Source organism: Amblyomma mixtum, chromosome 1 (genome assembly GCF_055824585.1).
Source record: "Amblyomma mixtum isolate Tamu chromosome 1, ASM5582458v1, whole genome shotgun sequence".
Classification (NCBI taxonomy): domain Eukaryota; kingdom Metazoa; phylum Arthropoda; class Arachnida; order Ixodida; family Ixodidae; genus Amblyomma; species Amblyomma mixtum.
Genome location: NC_143012.1, coordinates 35,375,748 through 35,396,994, shown reverse-complemented (window position 1 = coordinate 35,396,994; position 21,247 = coordinate 35,375,748). Strand labels below are relative to the sequence as shown.

Genomic DNA, 21,247 nt, shown 5'->3' with positions numbered 1-21,247 from the left:
GTACACAACTCGTGTTGTTTAATTAAATATTGTGTGCGTATTTTTTATTGCTCCTGAGTTTGGGTCCACGACCTATCATGCCTCTCCATTCAAAAGTCGTTTCTAGTTTAGACATCAAAAAGGGACTGAACCAGCATGCTCCGTTTGGTGGAACTCTTTAAATAATTATTTTCGGGAAGCTTCTTTTTTTTTCGTTCGCCTTCGTTACTAGGTTTTAAGCTCCACATTTACTGCACCAGCTTTCATCTCGACATTTTCTCTATAGATGCAGCTAAACTTCACAAGCGTTTACACTGCTTTGTTTGTTTTTTTAATTCTGACACGCTCACAAGAGGGTGCACTGTTGTGCGTGTCCATTCTGTCTTACTCCTGTGTTGCATGGACTTACTTCACCTGAATTCGTTGTCACGGCGAAGTGCAATCAGGTGAGCCCATCGAGTGCATTATGTACGGCGATAAGAAGCCACTCGACAACCAAAGGCTGACGCTTCCGACCTAACGCCCACGGTTCCGACAAGCCACTGGAGCGTCGCGCATTCGATAGGGCCAGGAGTGCGCTGCAGATATTTCTTCCATGTCCCTGCTTGTCTGGTCTCGGGTTCACACGGTGTTTATTCACTCACACAACAATTCGCACGTAGGCCAAAGCAATGAAGACTGCACCGTCCCGCGCGCGCGCGCGCGCACACACACACACACACACACACACACACACACACACACACACACACACACACACACACACACACACACACACACACACACACGCACGTACATACATACATACATACATACATACATACATTATATATATATATATATATATATATATATATATATATATATATATATATATGAACATGGTGCAACCGCGCGGTAAGCGGAGGTTGATTGGGCAAGCGTGAGACAAACGGAGAGGGTTCAGTGAAGAGTTGCGAAAAAAAAAGAGAGAGACAGAGAATCGAGCAAAGGCGCGACGGGGAAAGGAGGAAGGAACAAAAAAAAAAGGCGCGAAACTTTCGGAATGAAAGCGAGCGGCAATCGTTGCCACGCGATATGCCCCCGAGACATCCTCTCACCCGTGTGCCGCGGGAAAACACAGGCGATGGCGAAAAGGCGGGAAGCTGCCCGTCCCACTCACTCGCACGTGAGCGCGCGCTTGGATGAGGGTAGAGTGTAAGAGCAAGCCCGTCGACTGGATGCGCGATACCGAACGAATTGAAGTGGCGAGAGCGTTGCGGCCAGCAAGCGTCCTCTTCTCGCCGCCTTCTTTCCCCGAGTCTTACCCTCTATGACCGCTGTCCTGATAGGAGGCTCCGCAGCCGTATTTATCGTCGAGAGCTCCGGAGTCAGAGAGACGTAGGGGCCGGCGCAGCAAGGAACCTTCGGCCTCTTCTCGTTGGTGCCGGCAGCGGCCCAGCGACAACTCCGGCGGCACACTCCTCAAAAGGACGGCGTTCGCTCCGTTCTCCAAAAGTGGTAAGCTTGCGCATTAGTTGCCCGCAGTTTCTTTGCGCCAGCGTTAAGAGAGCGAGACAGGCGAAAAAAAAAAGAAACAAACGAAAACTCAAAGGATAGACAAAGCCGAACCTTGCGACATGTAAGTAGACTTCATCGTAGGCTGCTGTAAACCTACACCACTGCCACGGCGATTATACATAGAAAGAGGAAGTTAGAAACACTATATAGAGTTTCGCCACTTGCCTCGTGCTCGTGGTCACTTAAGCAGAGCGGAGACGGTCAACCGCTGATTAGAAAAAGCTCGGTCTGCCCACGACGACATCAGGGGACGCTTAGAAGCGGATGGCGACGGTTCCGTAACTCGCAAAAACGTCTCTCAAGGAAGTCCGTTTTTGTGGTTTGACAACACGCACACTTCTCTTGGGGCTAGCTTGACAAGGTTACACCGGCGTTCACTATTAAAATCGGCCAGCTTCTTCCACCAAATGATCGAGTAACTTTCTGTTATGTAAGAAAATCTCTTTCTCTTTTTCGGAATCCCGGCGGCTTCCGATGATGCCTTGGTTCAAACGATCTGTTTTAGTGAGAAAACTGTCCACTTCAAGACGGATATCTGAAAGGCCTCTGCTGTCAGGGAAAGTATCGATAACTGCCTCGCTCCTGATAAGTCGTATTTGTACGGGGCGTTTTCTGTCACCTTGCTGATCTGCGGTCGATTAAACCTCGTGCGTGAGAGCTGTATTAGGTTCTACTGCCTTTATCTAAATCAGTATTGTTTTGTACATCGGCCATTTTATTCCAGAAATAGATGTTCTGCGAGTGCATTTAGCGAAATTTCAAGCCAGGTAATGGGCATTCTTTCTTGAGATAGGTATAAATGCAGGGGTACGGCTGTAGCCAGGATCAGGACAGTCAGCCACAGACACACTAATGTATGGCTGACAGCCTGCTCAACCACGTACGGCGATGTCCCACCGAGCAACATTCTCACGGAGGCCTTAGCCTTGGCGACGGGAAATAGCATAGCATTTGTGGGGGTTATTACATCCTCCCCAGCGTACAGCCATAGCTGCGGCCGCTTTGGAGCAAGTTCTCGCTCGAGCGTTAGGATCCGGTACAGGTCTGAACTCCGCCATCACCGTTCGGCCATGATGTTTGGTGCGTGCCTCTGGTTGCAACTGGTTGAGTCATGCCTAAGCGTATAGTGCTCATAGTGATGGTTCAACAGCGCAAACACACACAGACCAAGAAGGAGACAAGACACACACAGCGCTGAACTTACAACTGATTTTTTATTAGGAAGAAGCATGTCATAATATACACACACGAAAACAACACACATGAAAAAACAGCGCACATGCGCAATGTCAACAATCTCATAGTACTAAAAAAGGTAAAAACCGTGTATATTATGACATGCTTCTTCCTAATAAAAAATCAGTTGTAAGTTCAGCGCTGTGTGTGTCTTGTCTCCTTCTTGGTCTGTGTGTGTTTGCGCTGTTGAACCATCACTATGAATCTACACCAACTAGCCCAATCTGCAGTTCTTCTACAGTATAGTGCTCGCCATGTCCCATCCGCGGGGGGAAATAATGCTTCGTGATCCTCACTTGTAACATGCACATGTAGTCCAGCTTAGCGTAGCCAGCGGCTCAAGGCCTGGCTTCTGGGCCTGCCGGCTTGACGAGGGAGGTGGACACCGTAGACTGCGCTCGAATTCGTTCCTGGATTGTCGCAAAAAAACCCTTCGAGAATGTTTAAAAATGACAGTAATGTTGCCTAGCTACTTGCCATCTAGGTACAGTACATCCTCTGCTCTTCCCCGCATTGAAATATGCACCTCCGCTGGTCGTCTCTGCGCCGTTGCAGTTGGTTAGAGGCACGAACAAATCCTTAATGGTTTCATCTCGACACAGGCACTAAGAATACAAGATGCGTCTCAGTATTGTAGCTCCTAGATACTCGGCCCAGAAGGTACTGTCAACAGCTGACCGCAAGGTGGCGTGGAAGCCACCCTTCGCTACAAGTTAGTGTACACAGCTTACTGTACCGTAAGTGGCATTACCGTTGACAGCGTACACCGCGTGGACATGATAAGCTAATCATAGGCATTGTGCGAGTGCCAGGGGTCACTGCTGTTTGCAGGAGAAAAGGCAAGCACACGCGATAACATTCGAGGACCTTCCGTAGGGCGTGCCTTAGCGCCTGTGCTCCGGAGCCGCCCAGCAGGTCTTGCACATGACAGAAAAAGCCATTTTGCGCGGCTGTGCAGCAACTACGTAAGCTCGTTCCCGTGCAGTGCTCAATGCTGTGACCGAATATTCCCTAAATTTATCTTCAGATTCCAAAATTTTTTCCTTTTTTCTATGGAACCGCTTGAAAATCCTTTAAACTCAGCAAAACTTCGCCTTGCGACAAACTCTACCCTTAAAATTTCCCGAAAAAGGAAAATTTCTCCGAATTGAGCATCACTGTCGCTCCCTAAGGAAGAGGACGCACTTCGAACAGCCACGCTAACGTCGAATTCCAAACGGCAATTCCGATCACCTTTCAGAACCCGACGAAGAATTCAGCGACGATTTTTTTTTCGCGAAGGATCCCTAAAGTCAACTCCTGGAAATTCCTCTCTGTCCCTACACACACAGGCAAAAGTGCCTTCAAGAAAGGAAGGGTGGTTCTGGTTGATGATGATGATGATGATGTACTCAGGCTTAATGGCACATATTTAGATGTCGCTCAGCGCGTCGTTGTCGTCTATGACCTTATGTGGAAGAAGAAGAGGGAGAGAAAAGGGTAATCAAAAGAAATCATTTTACAATTGCTAAAGAAGCGTAGCCCCACTCTCTGAGGCGAGCTGCACGAAGGAATATGATCAAGATGATAATTCACATGCAGTAGGGTAAATCTGAAATCAAAACTAGCACATTTTCTTGGAATGTGGCGTGATGTATCTATCCAGTTGTCGATGCAAGCATCCCAGAGCATCTTAATAGGGTTCAGGGATAGTGAAAGTAATGTGAATGCATCAGCCATAGATGTCAGTAAAAAACCGTTAGAAAACTGATGGCTTAACGGCAGGGCAGTGCTACTTAAAGTAAGAAATTAAGTATTCAAAGTCGGAATAGTTAAAAAGACAATGGAATCTAGGTTTATAAAGAAAGGAGAAAGATCAAGGTAATCATTTTTAAGGATAAAAGTGCGGCTGAAGATCAAATAAAAATTCGCAGGGACGCCTAATTATGTTATATGTTGGCAATACAACAGCATCAGACGCTACTGAGGTCAATTTTCGTCGAGTTCTGTGTCATTCTTTCCTGCTTGCGCTTTCGGACCCTTACACTTCTGTCTCCACATAACCACACAAATCTTCGGGTCACCTAGATGGTGTTTCGGTGTTTCCCTGGAGGTGTCTTAGAGGAGGCGACATGGAGACAATGATCACATATATGAAGCGTATAGTAGCCACTTCCGGGCTAGTGACGTCACTTCCGTTCCCGGGGATTAATTGAAGAAAAACGCATTTCTTTTGCCCCCGCTGAGGCTTCTAATACTATGTGATTAAAATTCAAATAGAACATTTCAAAGCTTCAAAGGGGACACTCCGCATCCGTCCACCAGCTCTTGTTGCTTGAAAAAAAAAACGATAAAAAAGAAAGTAGTACTTAGTAATGTTTGAGTACGCAGGAATTCTTTCCCACCTCAACGTGCTTGAGGTTTCACGACCTGAAATAAGTTTACTTCCCTTCTAGCACTTCTCATGCTGTTCCTTATAGATATCTTAGAAGAAGAAGCTCTTCAATCCTGTTTAAGGCATTTGCCCTTTCTCGTTTGACCACCCATTTTTTGTAGTTATTTATTGACTGAAACGCTTTTCTCTAGGGCCCCGAGGCTAAAAGAACAAACACCCGTCTAATAAGTCTTCGCTGGGCGTTCGATAACAGGTGGTGGAAATTAATTCGTAACCCTCCGCTATGGCTCGCCTTCATGATCCAGAGTGTTGCTTCGAAGCGTCAAAAATGCAGAAGCCTTTTACCGTTTGTCGTCCATTAAGAATAAACTTACGGCGTGTTGTAAAACGTAATGAACAAGGCATCAATAAGCATAAAAGAGTTGAGACGCCTTCGTTTTAGGTGATTCCTTTCTCCCCCCGCCCCTCTACATGCGCGCATACATATATTGTATACTGCTGCGGTTTTCCGAAGTTCAACGTCCAGACAGCGCAAGAACGTGCAGACTCGTACCGACTCTTTCTGCAACTAAGCAGCGATCGGAGCTTAGTTGCAAAAAGAGATACTATACCTGCCACCGCGGGGCAGCGTCGCATCGCTTAACCGTTGCACCGCAGCGCCGGGAGGGGTATGAGGACTCCATCAGTGCAAGTGTTGCTGACATGTTTTACTTCCTTGTACCCGTTGTGAAAATGCAACAAAGAAAAAAAAAAGCTATGAGGACTCCCGAGGATATACGAATGTAAAACAGAGAATGACCTTCTGCGTATATGGGAGTTAACCCACTACGCTATCGCGTCGTACCCTTAAGGCGAAGCTTTAGTGCACTCTCCGATTTTCGTCATAAACGATAACCTAGCAGCAGGTCGTAGGTCTTTAATTTTTGGACCCGTTTTCTTGTTTTAGAGCGCGCAGAAAATTATAAGTGATAATGCACTTCTCCACTACTATAGTAGGATACAACTTATAAAAACAGCAGTTGCTAACACTGGGCCGCGGTGCGCAGCGTCTTGTATTACTGCGCTGGCCAATCGCAACTGTAAACGAAACCAATTTTTTAATGTTTGACTATATCAAACAATCGACGTATCCAAATTCTAGAGTTCATAATTTTTTCCTTGTGCTAAGCTTTTTACTTACGCAACAAGAAACGTTTAAGCAGCGGTCTACTTTCTCGTCGTGGGGGAATTCTGTGCGCGGAGGCTGAATGTGGTGGGAGCTTCACTGCAGACTTAACTTGTATCCGACTATGGGTCCACCGGCAAGCGTCACATCAGTCCAGCCCATCTGTGAAGTTTCGGCAGTCGTTCTCACCATGCTGCTGCTGATAACCTGCCAATAACCTGTGTTGCCAAGCAGCTCAGGTTATTGCCCCCCCTCTCCCAGGTTATTGCCGCCCCCACGTGCGGCAGTGGTCAAAAGAACTGGTATTGTCTCCTCGCAAAACAAGTTGCAATGGCGTGCAAAAGGTCCTATTAAAGTAGGACAGCTCATTGGCTCAATATTGGAAATGTATTAAGGCCGATCCTACAACGGACCTGAGTGAAACCATCCATTTCAAATGGATTTCCAATATTGGAAAAGTATTGGTAAAGGCCCGGTCCTACAATGGACCTCAGTGAAACCATCCATTTCCAATGGTTTTCCAATATTGGGAATGTATTGACAAATGCTGGTCCTACAAAGGCAGTGCTGCGAACCCTGCGGATTTTTCCCTAGATCTAGAGAATTTGAACGTCATTTAGGGGAAAAGAGATTTTTTGTATAATCTAGGGAAACTTCATTTGCTCGGAGAGTTTTTTTTTCTCACTGTAAAATTGGGAAGACAGTACAAGTTTTTAGTTGTTTTTGCTCTACAGCTGACGGAGGCCCGCACAACACTGCCGCGCGCTCGAGTAAAGCCTGTATCACATGCAAGTGAAAGCGATGTCTGTGAGTGCACGTCAAAGAACCCCAGGTGGTCGAAATTTCTGGATTGCTTCACTACGGCGTCCCTCATAGCCTGAGTCGCTTTGGGACGTTAAACCCCCCAAATCAATCAAACTGTTACCTCAGCCACCCTCTAGAGAAATCGCAGCAAATGAACAAGCAGCTTTTATGTCGCAGTTTCTGTACTCTCCTCAAGCGACCTGCAGGCATTTTGTACGTGGTATCTTTCGGCTGAAGTCTAAACCGACTCATCATGAGGGGAAAAAATTCATTTAATTCCACATGCCGATGCATGTTTACTAATATCTTGCGTACAGTGAAAAAACAAAACAAAACATACACGATATAGAGCGTTTAATTTGCAATTTCCAAAGAGCATTACGGTTTATCTTGTAGCTTCGTTTAGAAGTTCTTCATTTCATATTCACAGCTAATTTCTTTATCAACGTCTGGTAATAGGGTAGCTGCATGATAAAGCTTGCTACTGAACTACGCATAACTACACATTTTTTCACAATTGAACATTATTTTTTGTATCTAGGGAAATCTGGGGATTTTTTGTTTGCAAATTTGGGGAAAAGTGGCTCTAGAGGTTGCCAGCACTGTACAAAGGACCAGAGTGAAACCATCCATTTCCAATGGCTTTCCAGTACTGGAAATGTACTGATAAATGTCGGTCCTATAAGTCACCAGAGTGAAACCATTCATTTCCAATATTGGACTGATTACCTGCGCGACTTGGGTAGGGACCTTTGCACGCCATTTCAACTTGTTTTGCGATGAGACAATACCAATACTTTTGATTACTGCCGCACGTGAGAGAGGGCGTACCGCGTAGCTGAAAGAAACTGAGGCATGAGCAACATCACGTGACTTCCTGTGAAATATTTGCGAGCTTCGATATTTCGAAACAATGAAAGAGCAGAGTTACTCTAGAAAGTGCTGCGCCAAGGGCAGGTGACTCGATAGCAGCCGGGCGCTCGTGACCGTTGTTCTAAAGCAGTATCGAGGCGCTCCGGTTATTTTATCTCAGGAGTGCCGGATGCGGGGTGCGCCTGGTCAAGCACCTTTCATTCGGGATTGCCAGCTTGACTTGTGGTCGCAATCGGCCTTCTTTTTCCAGGTAACCAACCCGATACGGTTTATCTCATTTTTTTTTGTCTTTCTTGTCGGTGGCAGCAGAACACGGCTACAGCGCAGTGCTCTGTTACGAAATTCCGAGGATGAACGCCAGTACGTCGCAACTTTCACCCGGCACTTCAACAGGCCTGTGTAAACGTAGTTGCAGGGATATATAGATAGGACCGCTCTACCTTCTCCAGGTGCTAATTGGCTACAGGCGTTCGGTATAGCTGAGCATGAGGTCGTAGATTCGATACCGGAAGCGGCGGGAGAATTACAATGGACGCCAAAAATATGGGTGCGTCCTTGCGCTGTGATTTCCCTGCACGAAGAGTGGAGGAAAAGTATTTCTGTTGTTTAGTCAGCTCCGATTCCTGATATTTGTGAGTGTTCAGCTACGACCCGTCTCACGAGAGTCGCCGTGCATTGCTGAGCATTAAATTGCCACACTTAGAAAACCGTTATAAATAAATCTATTTTCGGGCGCTCTTTTTTGAAGGTCGTTGACCTCACTCACTCACTCACTCACTCACTCACTCACTCACTCACTCACTCACTCACTCACTCACTCACTCACTCACTCACTCACTCACTCACTCACTCACTCACTCACTCACTTCCCCAATCACTCATGCACACACGCACGAGCACAAACTCACACACATACCCTCTTACACTCCCCCACTCGCACTCGCGCGCGTGCACACGCACCACACATGCACATACGCGCACGTGAACACACACAAGGACACACACGTACGAACGCACGCACTTAGTCATTAGACGTTTTTTTACGCGTGCAGGAGGAGTCCTAAATATGTTCATTCTCTCGACTTCTCTGGAGGGCACTACGGATTCCACGGTTCGCAAAGAATTCTCACGTCTAGCGGTCGCTGTGCAAAAAACAAAAAAAAAAGAAAAAACAAAGACACAGCGGGGTGGTGGTCCCGACACGACTCGGCGATTGCAGAACGCGGGAACGCCCGGGGGGCAGAGATCTTAAGGGGGCGTTTGACAATGTTAAACATGCCACCATACTCTCTAACTTGAACACCACTAACTGCGGGGCGAAGGTCTTCGCCTATGTCAGAGACTTCCTCTCTGCGCGTCAGGCACTCCTCCGGATCGAGGACGAGGAGTACGGCCCGTACTCTATGGGTACACGAGGTACACCACAGGGGGCGGTGTTATCACCGCTCCTTTTCAACATCGCCATGATGCACCTGCCCGGCCGACTGGCTCAGGTAGATGGCATAAAACACGCACTCTACGCAGACGACATTACAATCTGGACCACCGAGGGGAGCCTTGGGGAGATAGAGGACCGCCTTCAGCAGGCCGCCACCATAGTCGAAGCATATGCTGCCGACTGTGGTCTCCAATGTGCTCCCGCCAAATCAGAGCTTCTACACGTCAGGACAAACCACAAGGACAACACGTCTCTACACATATCTCTGTCAGGCGGTCCCATCAGAGAAGTGGCGGAGCTCCGGATCCTGGGTCTGTTCATCAATAACAAACTTAGGCCGGACTCTACTATAGCGAAACTCAAGAGCATAGGTGAACAGGTAGGGCGCATGATCCGCCGTGTTTCCAACAAGCGGGGTGATCTGCGGGGCAGGGACGCGCTACGGCTCGCCTATATGCCTTCGTGACCAGCCGGATCCTCTACGCCGTGCCGTACCTACGCACCACCAAACAACAAGACGAGCGCATTGACGCCATCATCAGGAAGGCAACAAAGCGAGCACTGGACCTTCCGGTGGCTACCTCCAACGCCAAACTGAAGGCGTTGGGAGTGGTAAACTCCTATCAGGAGTTGCGGGAGGCCCACCTCGTGAACCAATATACGCGGCTATCGCAGACGGTGCCTGGGCGCCGCCTGCTAAACCGCTTACACATCCAACACACATGCATACCAGAGGGGACGGAGAACATCCCGGTGCTGTGGCGCCACATGCTCTTGGTCGCTCCGCTCCCGCGTAACATGGACACGGCTTCACATGAAGGCAGACGACAAGCGCAGGTTCGCACGCTTGAGAGGCAATATGGGTATAAAGAGGGCGTCTATTACGTGGACATCACAGGGCCGTCGCCCGCGGGATTCTTCACGGCTGCCGTAGTCCACCGGGGAATGAATGTCGATGGGCTATCTTTTCGGGCCCCAAATTCAACACGAGCGGAGGAAGTCGCAATAGCTCTCGCTGCCGCCGATCCAAAATCGAAAACGGTTATTACAGACTCTCGCCGGGCCTGTGAACATTATCTTGCAGGCGAAATATCACCTCTGGCCTCGCAAATTCTAAGACGCGCTCTCGCCGATCCAACTCGCACAAAAGTGATCTGGGCTCCTGGCCACCAGGGTCTACGAGGCAATGAGGCCGCTGATGCGGCCGCCCGAGCGCTCACACACCGGGCTCCTCATCCTAGCTCTCATGGCTCAGAAGCTCATAAACCGCTTCTGCGGTTCCGCGAAATCCTAATTCATTATTGCGACAGCCACCGTCTCTACCCGGCACCTGCCAAGGGGCTGAGTAAGGCGGAGGAGCGAACTCTGCGGCGCCTGCAGACAGGAACCCTTCTCTGTCCTGCAATAGCAAAACACTTCGATCCGAACACAGATGGGCGCTGCCCGCACTGTGGAGAGATCTGCGATATCTTTCACATGGTGTGGGCATGTACTCAGAATCCTCACCTTCCCCCCTCCCCCACCCCCTACCCGAGAGGCATGGGAGACTGCCCTCCTCAACTGCTCCACACTGGAGTCCCAAAGGGCTCTGGTCAAGCGGGCGCGAGACGGGGCCTCGTCATGCGGTTTCCCGGACTAAGGATACCGACCATGCAGCAGGGTTATTTATTTTTTTTTTTTAACCCTCAAGCTCTCTTTGATTAAAGTTTTTCACCACCACCACCACCCGGGGGGCAAAGGAAGCCTCCAATTGCCTATTCGCATGCGTAGTCGTAGAAGGAAACCCCGCTGCTGCCTGGACGCGTTGGCCGGGCTGGCTGCAAGCCCTGAAAGCTGACGCATGCTGTCGGTGCAAGAGCGGCTCGCGTGCCACGATAAGTTGAATAGTTCACTGCTCTTGCGGCGACTTTTGGCGTGCTCGCCTAACGAGAGAGCCGCGTATCAAAACGCGCGAGCCTAAGCGAAAAAATGCTTACTTCGTAGCCTGTCTCGACAGGATGTGCTCCCAGAAATAGGCGCGGCAACGTCGTCTCCACTTCAGCTCCCGACAGTACCTCGTAAGACGTCAGTTTTGAATTAGTTGGCGCACCGCATTAATAAACGGAGTTAATGTGAACAAAAAGGAAAGACTGAAACACGTAGGAGACGGCGACCATAAGGGCTGGTCAAGTATCATTACCAAGGTAGATGTATAGGGTGGTAGAAGAAAGGAAGGAAGGAAAAAAGAAATAAGGAAAGAAGGAAGTAAATAAATAAAGAAAGAAAGGAAGAAAGAAAGGAAGGAAGAAAGAAAGAGAGAAGGAAAGAAAGAAGGAAAGAAAAAAAGAAAGAAATAAAGCAGGAAAGAAAGACTTGCAAGTGTGGAAGAGCGGGGTACTTTGTAGTTCATCTTGGGGGAAAACACAGCGCGCTCCTAAGACAACGATGAAGAAAGACAAGACGATACAGCGCTGTATCGTCTTGTCTTTCTTCATCGTTGTCTTAGGAGTGCGCTGTGTTTTCCCCCAAGAGGAAACGAATGGCTGCAATTAAAGCTCTATAGACCGTTTCACTGTTTACAGTTTCATAGAGCGCGCTTGCGTGTTGGACTGTGCTGTGCATGCGCGCAGTCTCAGGCGGCCCTTGACACGTTGGCGGTCCGGAAAACTCCGCAGTGTGCGCACCATAACCATTCAGCCATCGCTAGCAGAAATAAATACGGTTAATTGAAGCGAGTCGTACCTTGCGCACTAAATCAATTTGCAAACTGTTCTACTCGCGTGACATGTCGTATCTCGCTGTCTTGCAAAAAAAAAAGTGCCCACTGGTCAGACAGGGCGGTTTATCAGTCCGCCTCTGGGAAGCGTGCACGGTCTCTGAAAGGGGCTGTACGCTCGAGATTTATTTGCGCATTGTAGGCACGCGGATGGGCTCCGTGTTTTGAGAGCTTAGAGGTCATCGGATCGAGCAGGTTAAGATAACGCGTGGGACGGTGAAAGGACAGTTTGGGGGAAACAAATTGCACTGAAATTGTTTTTCATTTATTTTCCAGACGATCAAAAAACGCCTAAATTTCCAAGCGGATTTTTTATTTTTTCTTTTCACATTGCGACCTCCTTAAGCACTGTGAATTCCGGTTTGGCTTTTTTTTTTTTCTCTCTCCGTGGCGCCTTTCATTCGATGTCGCACCGTCCTGTCGGGTACAAGGATGAGACCAAACAACCATGGCGACAGCGAAGGAATGTTGGTGGCAATGGTTTTACTAAAGATATCCAAATACGTGAGGAAGAGTCGGGTGTCGACGGCGGAAACCGCTACTAACTATCTTAGGCACCCGCATGAGCTGCGGACGGCTATAATAAGATATAGGGGGGGGGGGGGGGGGAATGATAGGCGGGCAAAGCGCAATAATCGGGATAGCGAGAAGGAGTAGGAGAGATAACATATACGACTATGTAAAAGGCCGCATTCATACGCACACTAAGAAACAGTAACTCCGCTCGCGTTCCGGTGACCAGGTACAGATTCGCACCGCACACGAGCGCGATCACTGTTTTTGTATGCTCAGGCGTGAGCAACAGTGGCGAGACCACGGCTGCGGGGCCGCACCGCGGCGCTGCTATATAGTCGGGTACAACTCAAGAATAAAGAGGGAGATGACCCTCAGAGGAGACCCTACAGCCAACGGCGTCGACCGATTTTCATTAGACCGTGGTTAATCCGATTAAGCCGTGGTTATTCCCCATTCATCTACCACGTCCCTGCGATTTCCCGCTAGCAGGCCAAAGGGGATCGGTCAAGAGGATAATCGGCCAAGGAAGAGAATCAGTCGATGCTGGACGAGCTCTTTTGAGGGCCATTTCACGCTTCGGTCTTGAGTTGTTTTTGAAATCTCGCGAAGAGTACTCGCTGAGAGAGTGCCCCGAGTGACAACAAACTTCGCCGTCGCTCCCGCGCGGGCGCTTATCAAGATCGATAAATTTCGAGTGCGGCATGCGGCTACTCTGTTGCTGACGGTCACGACTAAGGGCACGATCGATACATTTCAAGCGCAGCGTTCGGGTTACTCTGCTGTTGACGGTCAGGACGAAGGGGAGTAAACCAAGGAACACAAAATACGTCGTGACTTCGCGGTAGCCAATCAGAACTAAGGATGTGAATCCAAATGGCCCTTCGAAATGCGCTTTCCTGTTGGTGGAGCAAGAAAGATTGCCCCGGATCGCCGATTGGAATGCGCTATTAGATGGGTTAGAGGGTGAAAACATAGCGCAGACGAGTTCACAACTCAAAGTAAAAACAAACCACTCTTTCTTCAATGTAGAGAAAGCACAAAACATCAGTGCAACTACTAAGATTAAACCGACCTCTACCACACCGGACGTCAATGGTTTGACGTCACGTTGCCGCCCACTTGCTTCGCTGCTGCGCTACAGCGCATATCCTGGACACTTTGCGATGCGTGTTCCCTTTCGTCGCGACCGTCAGCAGCAGAGCAGCCGAACGCCGTACTAGGAATTCATCAAGCATGACAAGCACCCGGGGCAGAGCGAGGGCGAAGTTTGTCGTTACTCGGGGTCATGTTCGAGGTGCTCTCGCAGCGAACACGCGGCGCTACGGTGCCTCGATGCGCGCGCTCCCCCAGTCACAATCATGTACACTCGTCGTCAAAAGTAAACAGAAGGCGCCTTTGTCAAAAACATTTAATTTCTTTAAACATAAAGCATAACGGTCGATGTTTGTTGGTGCACAGTGCAATGCGCGAAATCACAATCAGGCTGCACATATGTTTTCAAGATTGCATGAATTGAGCTGGCAATGATTAATTTTTTTCGTTAATATTGCCTTCCATTTACTTTTGACGGCACCTGTACACTGTATATACAGTCAAACCGCGCTATAACGGAACGGTTTATAACGAAATACTGGATATAACGAAGAAATGACGATTCCTCTTAGAAGCCCGGTCAACACGGGCTATAACGAATGTACGGCTATATCGAAGTAATCGCAGGCCCCTTCAACTTAGTTGTAACCAGGTTCAACTCTGTACAAGCCGAGCGCGTGTCGTGTCCTGTGAGTGTGTCACGCGCACGGAATACTGCGCAATGGCGGCCGGCGCGGGGTTCCCGTCGTCTGCTCGGTGTAGCCGAAGAAATCCACCTTTATTCGTTCCGGCAGAAATGAATGGTGGGAACAAACAATATCGATCAGAGTATGACTGTGGCCTACAGCAATGCACGGGCTGCTTTCTGAGGCCCGAACTCGAGACACAAAACCCGAGTCCGGCCGAGACCCGCGGCTTCAAGCCCGGGCCCGGCCGGGCACTGGTCCTGGCTCGTTTCCGTTCCCGTTCCCACAGCAGTTCAATAAGTATTTTGTTCACTGAGTGCCAGTATAGTCTCCTGCTACACAAAACTAAAGAGGTGGCCGACAAGGACGCTCAGGTCGCAATAAAACAATGAAAATAAAAATGGTTTGGTAAATGCAGAAAAGAAGAGGGACTAAGGTGGATTCGCCCGCTTGGCTTTTTGAACAGGGATCTTGTCTGTGAACATCCCGAATTTCCGAGAGCCAAATGAAAGGGTTGTATAGACGCGCAATAAACTTTTGCGTTACCTCTACATTTTTAATCAGCCAGTTTATACGGCCCGCGATGTCTAAATATAAAGAAGTCCTCAAAGCCGTAGCAATGAGCTCTCTTCTTATTTTAATGAGCCCGATTTCGCGGGTTAAATTCACGGCCGCGTTTCTATGGAGACGAAAAGCAAAAACGCGTTTGTTGCGTACACTCTGCGTTAAAAGAACCGGAAAGGCTAAAAAAAGCAATTTGCTTTTCCCCAATGACGTTTTTTTTATAGCGGAGAGGTGTGCTTTTTAGGAGGCGATCGGAGACACCCAAATAAAGATCTTGGAAGAAACGGCTGCCTCTCGAGCAGTGGAAAGGTCTTTCTCCAGGAGTTCTTAAAGGCCTTCAGTGTCCAGTCGTGGGCGGTAGCACAGAACTGAGTAGATGCGGAGCGCCTTCTGTTGGATAGGACGGCGTGTGTTCGCTGACCGTTGAAACAGCCCACGCCAGCGGTGCCGTGTATTTTAGTAGGCGAACGCACTGGTGCAAAGAGCCGTATGGCAGGCGAACGTTCCTCTATAACAATGCTGCTGGATACTGCGTTTTTTCTTTTTATGCTCTTCTCTTCTATCGTTCAATGCGGCCGGTGTGCGAATCTGAAGTTACTTGGACGTAACACTGTGAGTGACGCTGATTGAACTTAATTGGTCTACATATGAGCTTTAGCTCATTCAGCGGCATCAAAAAAGTGCTAGTAGTATTTATTAACGAACCATTGAAAAAACTTTAACGCTGGAATTCATTCAATCATCCCTGAGACGTCCTGGGCTACTGTCAAATAAAAGAATCAGTATTCTTTATAATTTTTCACGTGGGAGGAAAATGAAGCTATAGTAGACACCAAAAACAGGAAAATCGGTGCCGAGTAAATTTCTTTTCTCAGCCAACATTGCGGCCCTGTTTCATCACTGCCGCCGCTAGAACTCCCCAGTATTTCACCCAGAAATAATGAAGTAAAAGCCGTACTCAGCCTATCTATGTGCGGGCCCGAGCCCGGCCCGAGCTCCCAGTTTCGAGCCTGAGCCTGGCATAGGCCCGGCGAGACAGCACAAAACAGCACTTCACGTTGCTGCAACCTTTTTGCGATTACCCGTCCAAACGAATAAGACCCCCAAAACTTTTTCTATTTCTATGACGTTTTCAAATATTGTTAACTACTTGGATTATGTTTTATTTCTTTTACTTTTCTACCCTAGGTGGCGCAGCGATATCGCGGGTTCTCGAACCCCGCTACTTTTGGTCTCCAGAGGTCTCGGAGAGCCTCCAATGCTCTTATCGGCAAAGGCCAACACTTGTGCCGTATAGCTGTGCGCCATTCACATTCGGCCATAAAGGACCTGATACTCAAAGGGCTTTGCGGTGCCCGGGTGACAGAGGTACATTGTAGAAGGAGCAGCGCGCGAAACCACGCCGTTCGCCCTGTCGCGTGAGTGACTGGCCGGCACCGTAAGTCAATGTTGCCAGAAGTTTGCTCTAAAAAGTTATTTTAGGAGCCCTCCTACGTGGATGTTTGCATAGGGACGAGATAGGAGAGGCCGGAAGTGTCACTGCGCAAGTTTCTTGGTCCTAACAATACGGAAAGAGCGTGGGGACAGGAAGTTTGCACGCTCTGTAGTGGAGCGCTTGGTGACGAATAGATAATCAGGCACCGAGCCTCTATTTCCACAGAGACTATTTGCGTGGACCCATGTAAAGACGAGACGCTATTTTTAATAAACACTGATAGCCGAGCACACACGACTAACAGAAGCGCGAGGAGTATCTGTGCAAGAATGTCCCTATAATGGCAACATTATTACGGCATGCGTGTCTGGTGGTAAATTAGTAGACGGAAAGTGGGCGTTGGTGATATAATGATTTGCTCGAACTCTATTTATTTATACTTCTTTTTGCAATTCGTTATTGCTTCATGCCTACGCTGCGACTGGAAACGCACTCATACGGATGAACGGTAACAACTGAATAGGATCGGAAGAAAACGCTGTACCATAAAGCGGTATTCATTTTGCCTTCCATCCACTGCTTAGGAAAACAAATAGGGAACGCAAGGAGCGGTTGCCTCGAGAAAATAGGAGTGAGAGAAGGCGATTGGTGCCTCAAGCAGCCCGTGGTCACTGAAATTTATGAGCATGAGAAAATTCAAAACTGGGCAGCTTTGACAGTTAAACGTTCCTGGCTTGTTTCCTGTGCAAGCCGTGCATAACATTAGCTGAACCTTGATTGCCTGAAGTCATCATCATCATCATCATCATCATCATCATCACCATCATCATCCTTACTGCGCCCACTGCAGGGCAAAGGCCTCTCCCATGTCTCTCCAATTGAGCCTGTCCTTTGACAGTTGCGGCCACCGTATCCCCGCAAACTTCTTAATCTCATCCGCCCACCTAACTTTCTGCAGCACCTTGCTGCGCTTGCCTTCTCTTGGAATCTACTCCGCTACCCTTAATATCTCGTCTTCGCATTACATGGCCTGCCCAAGCTCATTTCTTCCTCTTGATTTCGATTAGGATGTCATTAACCCGCGTTTCTTTCCTCACCCACTCCGCCCGTTTCCGATCTCTTAACGTTACACCTAACATATTTCTTTCCATAGCTCGCTGCGTTGTCCTTCACTTAAGCTGAACCAACTTCGTTAGCCTCCACGTTGGCAAGATACAGCCGTTATACACTTTTCTCTTGAGGGATGCTGAACGCGAAAAATTGCGCTTCTTATTTTGTTATTCATCCGTTGTACGAGCATGCAACGTTGATGTTGTAGATTTTAAATTCTCTCCAAAACGCGCGTCCACCGCTCGCGGTTCGCGCCAGCCGTTTTCACACGTCAGACGGTCATTTCTTTCTTGTTTCTTGTTTTGGTTCTTTTACACCGTCCAGCAACAAACTACTGACTCGCGCGAGGTCGGCGCCATCGACAAACAAGCGCGCGTTTATCGTGGAATTTTAAAACAAGCACTGCTCCATTCAGGCCGCACTCGGAAGCAATCCCCAGTAACGCCGCCATATGGGATAAACTCCCCCCCTTCAACTCAGGGTCTTGAAAATCGCCAATAAGGCAGCGCGGCAGCTTCGCCACAAGTGAACTCTTTTTACGACTGCTTCTGTGTTCGCCTTCTTTGCAGGTTCGGCACGCAGGCCAGTTTCTCTCTTGGAGGCATTCGCCGTCATGTTGTTTTTTGTTTGTTTTTGTTGTCCGTCGTTTCCGTTTTTAGTTGAAGAAAGCTTTTGGAAAAGGCTCATGGAAGAAAGAGGCGCCAAAGCCACTTCGCATGCAGCTGTTCAAGGCGGCGCGTGGGTTGGCGATCGTTCTGCGCATGCGCCGAAGAGCCTCGTCGAAGTATGGACGTCATTTCGGTTGCACGCACCAAAAGCGGCGTAGCGTAACTGACCGCTAGCGACGCTCGCCCACGCGCCAAGAACGTCGAACGCGCCTCCGAAGTCGCCGAATATCAGGCATCCAGCGGTACTGAGTGTAAAGGAGGTACTTGGGAGACTGCAAAGGAGAAAGGATCTGGAGGCATCCACGTAGCGGCAAGGTCATTGTACCAACGAATCGCTGACGTCCACCTCACGCCAGCTACTGCGATTTCCCCCTCTCGCCTTCGTTATGCGATCGATACTGGGCGCAGTTCGATTATGTGCATAGTATGCTGCGTTTGCGGAAGTACGCTTGCGAAAGTGCATGTGCCAAACCTTGTGTGTACGTGCGCGTTTGAACCTCTACGTGGGAAAAGTGCCCAAGCAAGTATTTCCCCATTCAGCAGTGATGAATTTGCAAACACAAGCACACAGGTAATTGGTTCAATATTGGAAATGGATGGTTTCACCCTGGTTCTTTGCCAATACGGTTCCAATATTGGACCAGTTAACTGTGCTGCTTGCGTATCATCATCATCATCATCATCATCATCATCATCTTCATCATCGTCATCATCGTCATTTATTGTCCCTTAAGGGCCCTGGGTTGGGCATTACATAAGGGGGGGAGGGGGGGTGTAACGAGTAAAGTATGTACGTGGTTGTCTAATTATACATCGAAATATAAAGCAGAGAGGCAAGGTAACGTTATACGTTTCTATAAGCCGTGGGTAATGTGAGGACAATACGAAAAAAAAAGACGAAAAGAACACCCATGCGATTCATTTCCGCATATGTTTACAAGATATTCAGAACAGTTTTATACAGAAATACAGAAAGAGAAATACAGTAAGAGAAAGAACATACAAGGCAAAGCAGAAAATATGACATGTACATGGGCCTAGGGAAGAGCTACGAAGCAAAATTCGCGTTTGATATATGAGTCAAGCTGAAAATGTTTACTGATAATGAGATTATTTGGCAAAGTGAGCTGATATTAGCTGCCTGAATTTAAAGTTGTGACGTTCATGGACTACTTGTTCAGGAATCGAGTTCCATTCTTCAATGGCCAAGGGTAAGAACGACTTATTAGATGCGTATGTCGAACCAGTTATGCGCTGCACGCTCATAGAATTGAAAAGACGACGTGATGTCCGTACAGGTGGTACTAAAAAGGAAGGTTCTCAGGTCAGGGCGATTATAATATAGATTATGAAATAGGCACAGCCGCGATATCTTCCTTCGATGAGCTAATGAGTCAAGGGTAATGGATGATGGGCATCCGATAATGGATGGATGGGTATCCAATATTTCGGTCAAAAATGCTTTTGAACGGGAACGATTTTCTGAACGCGGTTTTTTTATATGTTTTAAGATTGCACTACAACACTCAACATATCCGCACAGCTCCTCTCGGCAGGCTTCCATTTTTTTTTGCTGTTAACGTTTTTGCTATTGTAAAAAGAGTTCCCCATTGATTTTCTATGGGAGTCTCAACTACTCGATGCGAGCGAAGGAAAAACTTCAAAAGAAACAATTTGCTACACATATCAACCATGGGCCGTTACCTTCAATATTTACTTAACAGCACGTTACAATTTTCCGATATTCAAAATTTTTTTCCGAGTATGTTGGACGCGAGCCAGACTGATGCAATGGTGTGCGTCGATATGATGAACTATGAGAAGTGTCACTCTCACTTCTTAAAAAAAAAACTTTATAACGGTTTGTTTCGGCGGAAAATATTATTTATTTTTCATTTATGATATATATAAACATGCATAATGAAACGGTGCCCCGTTTCGTTGTATTCCAAGGTTTCCAATTCTGGAGAGAAAAAAAACGAAGAAAAAAGATTGTTTTTCTCGAGCTTTCAAAATTTCCGGAGACTTTACATGACTCGTGGTCAGAAAGTCGTGAGGGAAGCCCTGAAAGTCTTTGCTTGTCTTCTCTTTTCAGATCATGGAGCGCAAAACACTCATCGTAATCCTTGCGGCAGCCTTGGCCATCGCCTCAGGTAAGGAAAAAAAATTACGGACTTCGGCGATTACTTTAATGCTTCATTCTATTACTCTAAGTCGAGGCTTCCCACACGCGACAGATTTTTTTTTTTTTTGGGGGGGGGGGGAGGTGATGATGGGTGATGATGAATGATAATGGGTGGAGGTGGGTCGAGGGTGGACGATATTGCAGTGCGGGGTTGATCGAGCGTGGCCGTGGGGTACCGGTCTGAGGGGTGGGGAGATGGCTGATGGGTGGTGCTCCTCGCATGGGCTGGAGGCTACAGAGACGCCAGATTTGTGGTGAGGGGAGGGGGGGTGACGTTAGTTTTGCTTTCGCGGTAAAAGCGCCCAGACTTTGCAATCTTCCTAAGTGGACAAAAACATGATAGCTATGCCCCCCCACCCTCGATAACACGGCGTGATGAAATTGACCAGGACGCTTTGTGATTGTAAGCCGCGGTTGTTCTCCGTAACGCAGGCGCCCGAGTGAGCTACAAGCAGTGTGAGGATGGCAGCCATTGTCCTGACCGGACCACATGTTGCCAGACAGTCTCCGGCAGCTGGGCGTGCTGTCCGTACGAGTCCGCCCAGTGCTGCAAGGACGGCGTGCACTGTTGTCCCTCGACCTACCGCTGTGACGTCGCCAACGGCACCTGCGTCCACGCCACCAGCCAGGAGCGGCTCTTCGGTGCCGCGCTCGAGCCAGTCTCTCCGATTTCGATCGGCAGCAGGCGCCGCGACCAAGTCTCGAAACGTAAGACTGCCACATGAATTTAGGATTGCTTTTCTTTTTAATTAATGCGTTAGCATGACAGCTGTCGTCACACCAAAACCGCGCCGATGTCCAGTGCCA

General features: G+C 48.3%; 1 protein-coding gene across 7 annotated transcripts in view; it reads left to right on the top strand.

The window, feature by feature from the left end:
* Positions 1-1,274: 1,274 nt before the first annotated feature.
* The window catches only part of LOC149365989 (uncharacterized), a 64,086-nt gene continuing 44,113 nt past the window's right edge, over positions 1,275-21,247 (top strand). For 2 of the 7 annotated variants that reach the window (XM_089547459.1, XM_089547462.1), the window contains exons 1-3: positions 1,280-1,479; positions 20,351-20,408; positions 20,873-21,148. In XM_089547459.1, coding sequence (XP_089403585.1) covers positions 20,354-20,408; positions 20,873-21,148 — 331 coding nt within the window. In that variant the 5' untranslated portion in view covers positions 1,280-1,479; positions 20,351-20,353. Of the gene's footprint in view, positions 1,480-20,350; positions 20,409-20,872; positions 21,149-21,247 lie in introns of all 7 variants that reach the window. The other 5 variants (XM_089547464.1, XM_089547463.1, XM_089547466.1 and 2 more) reach the window with 4 other exon arrangements.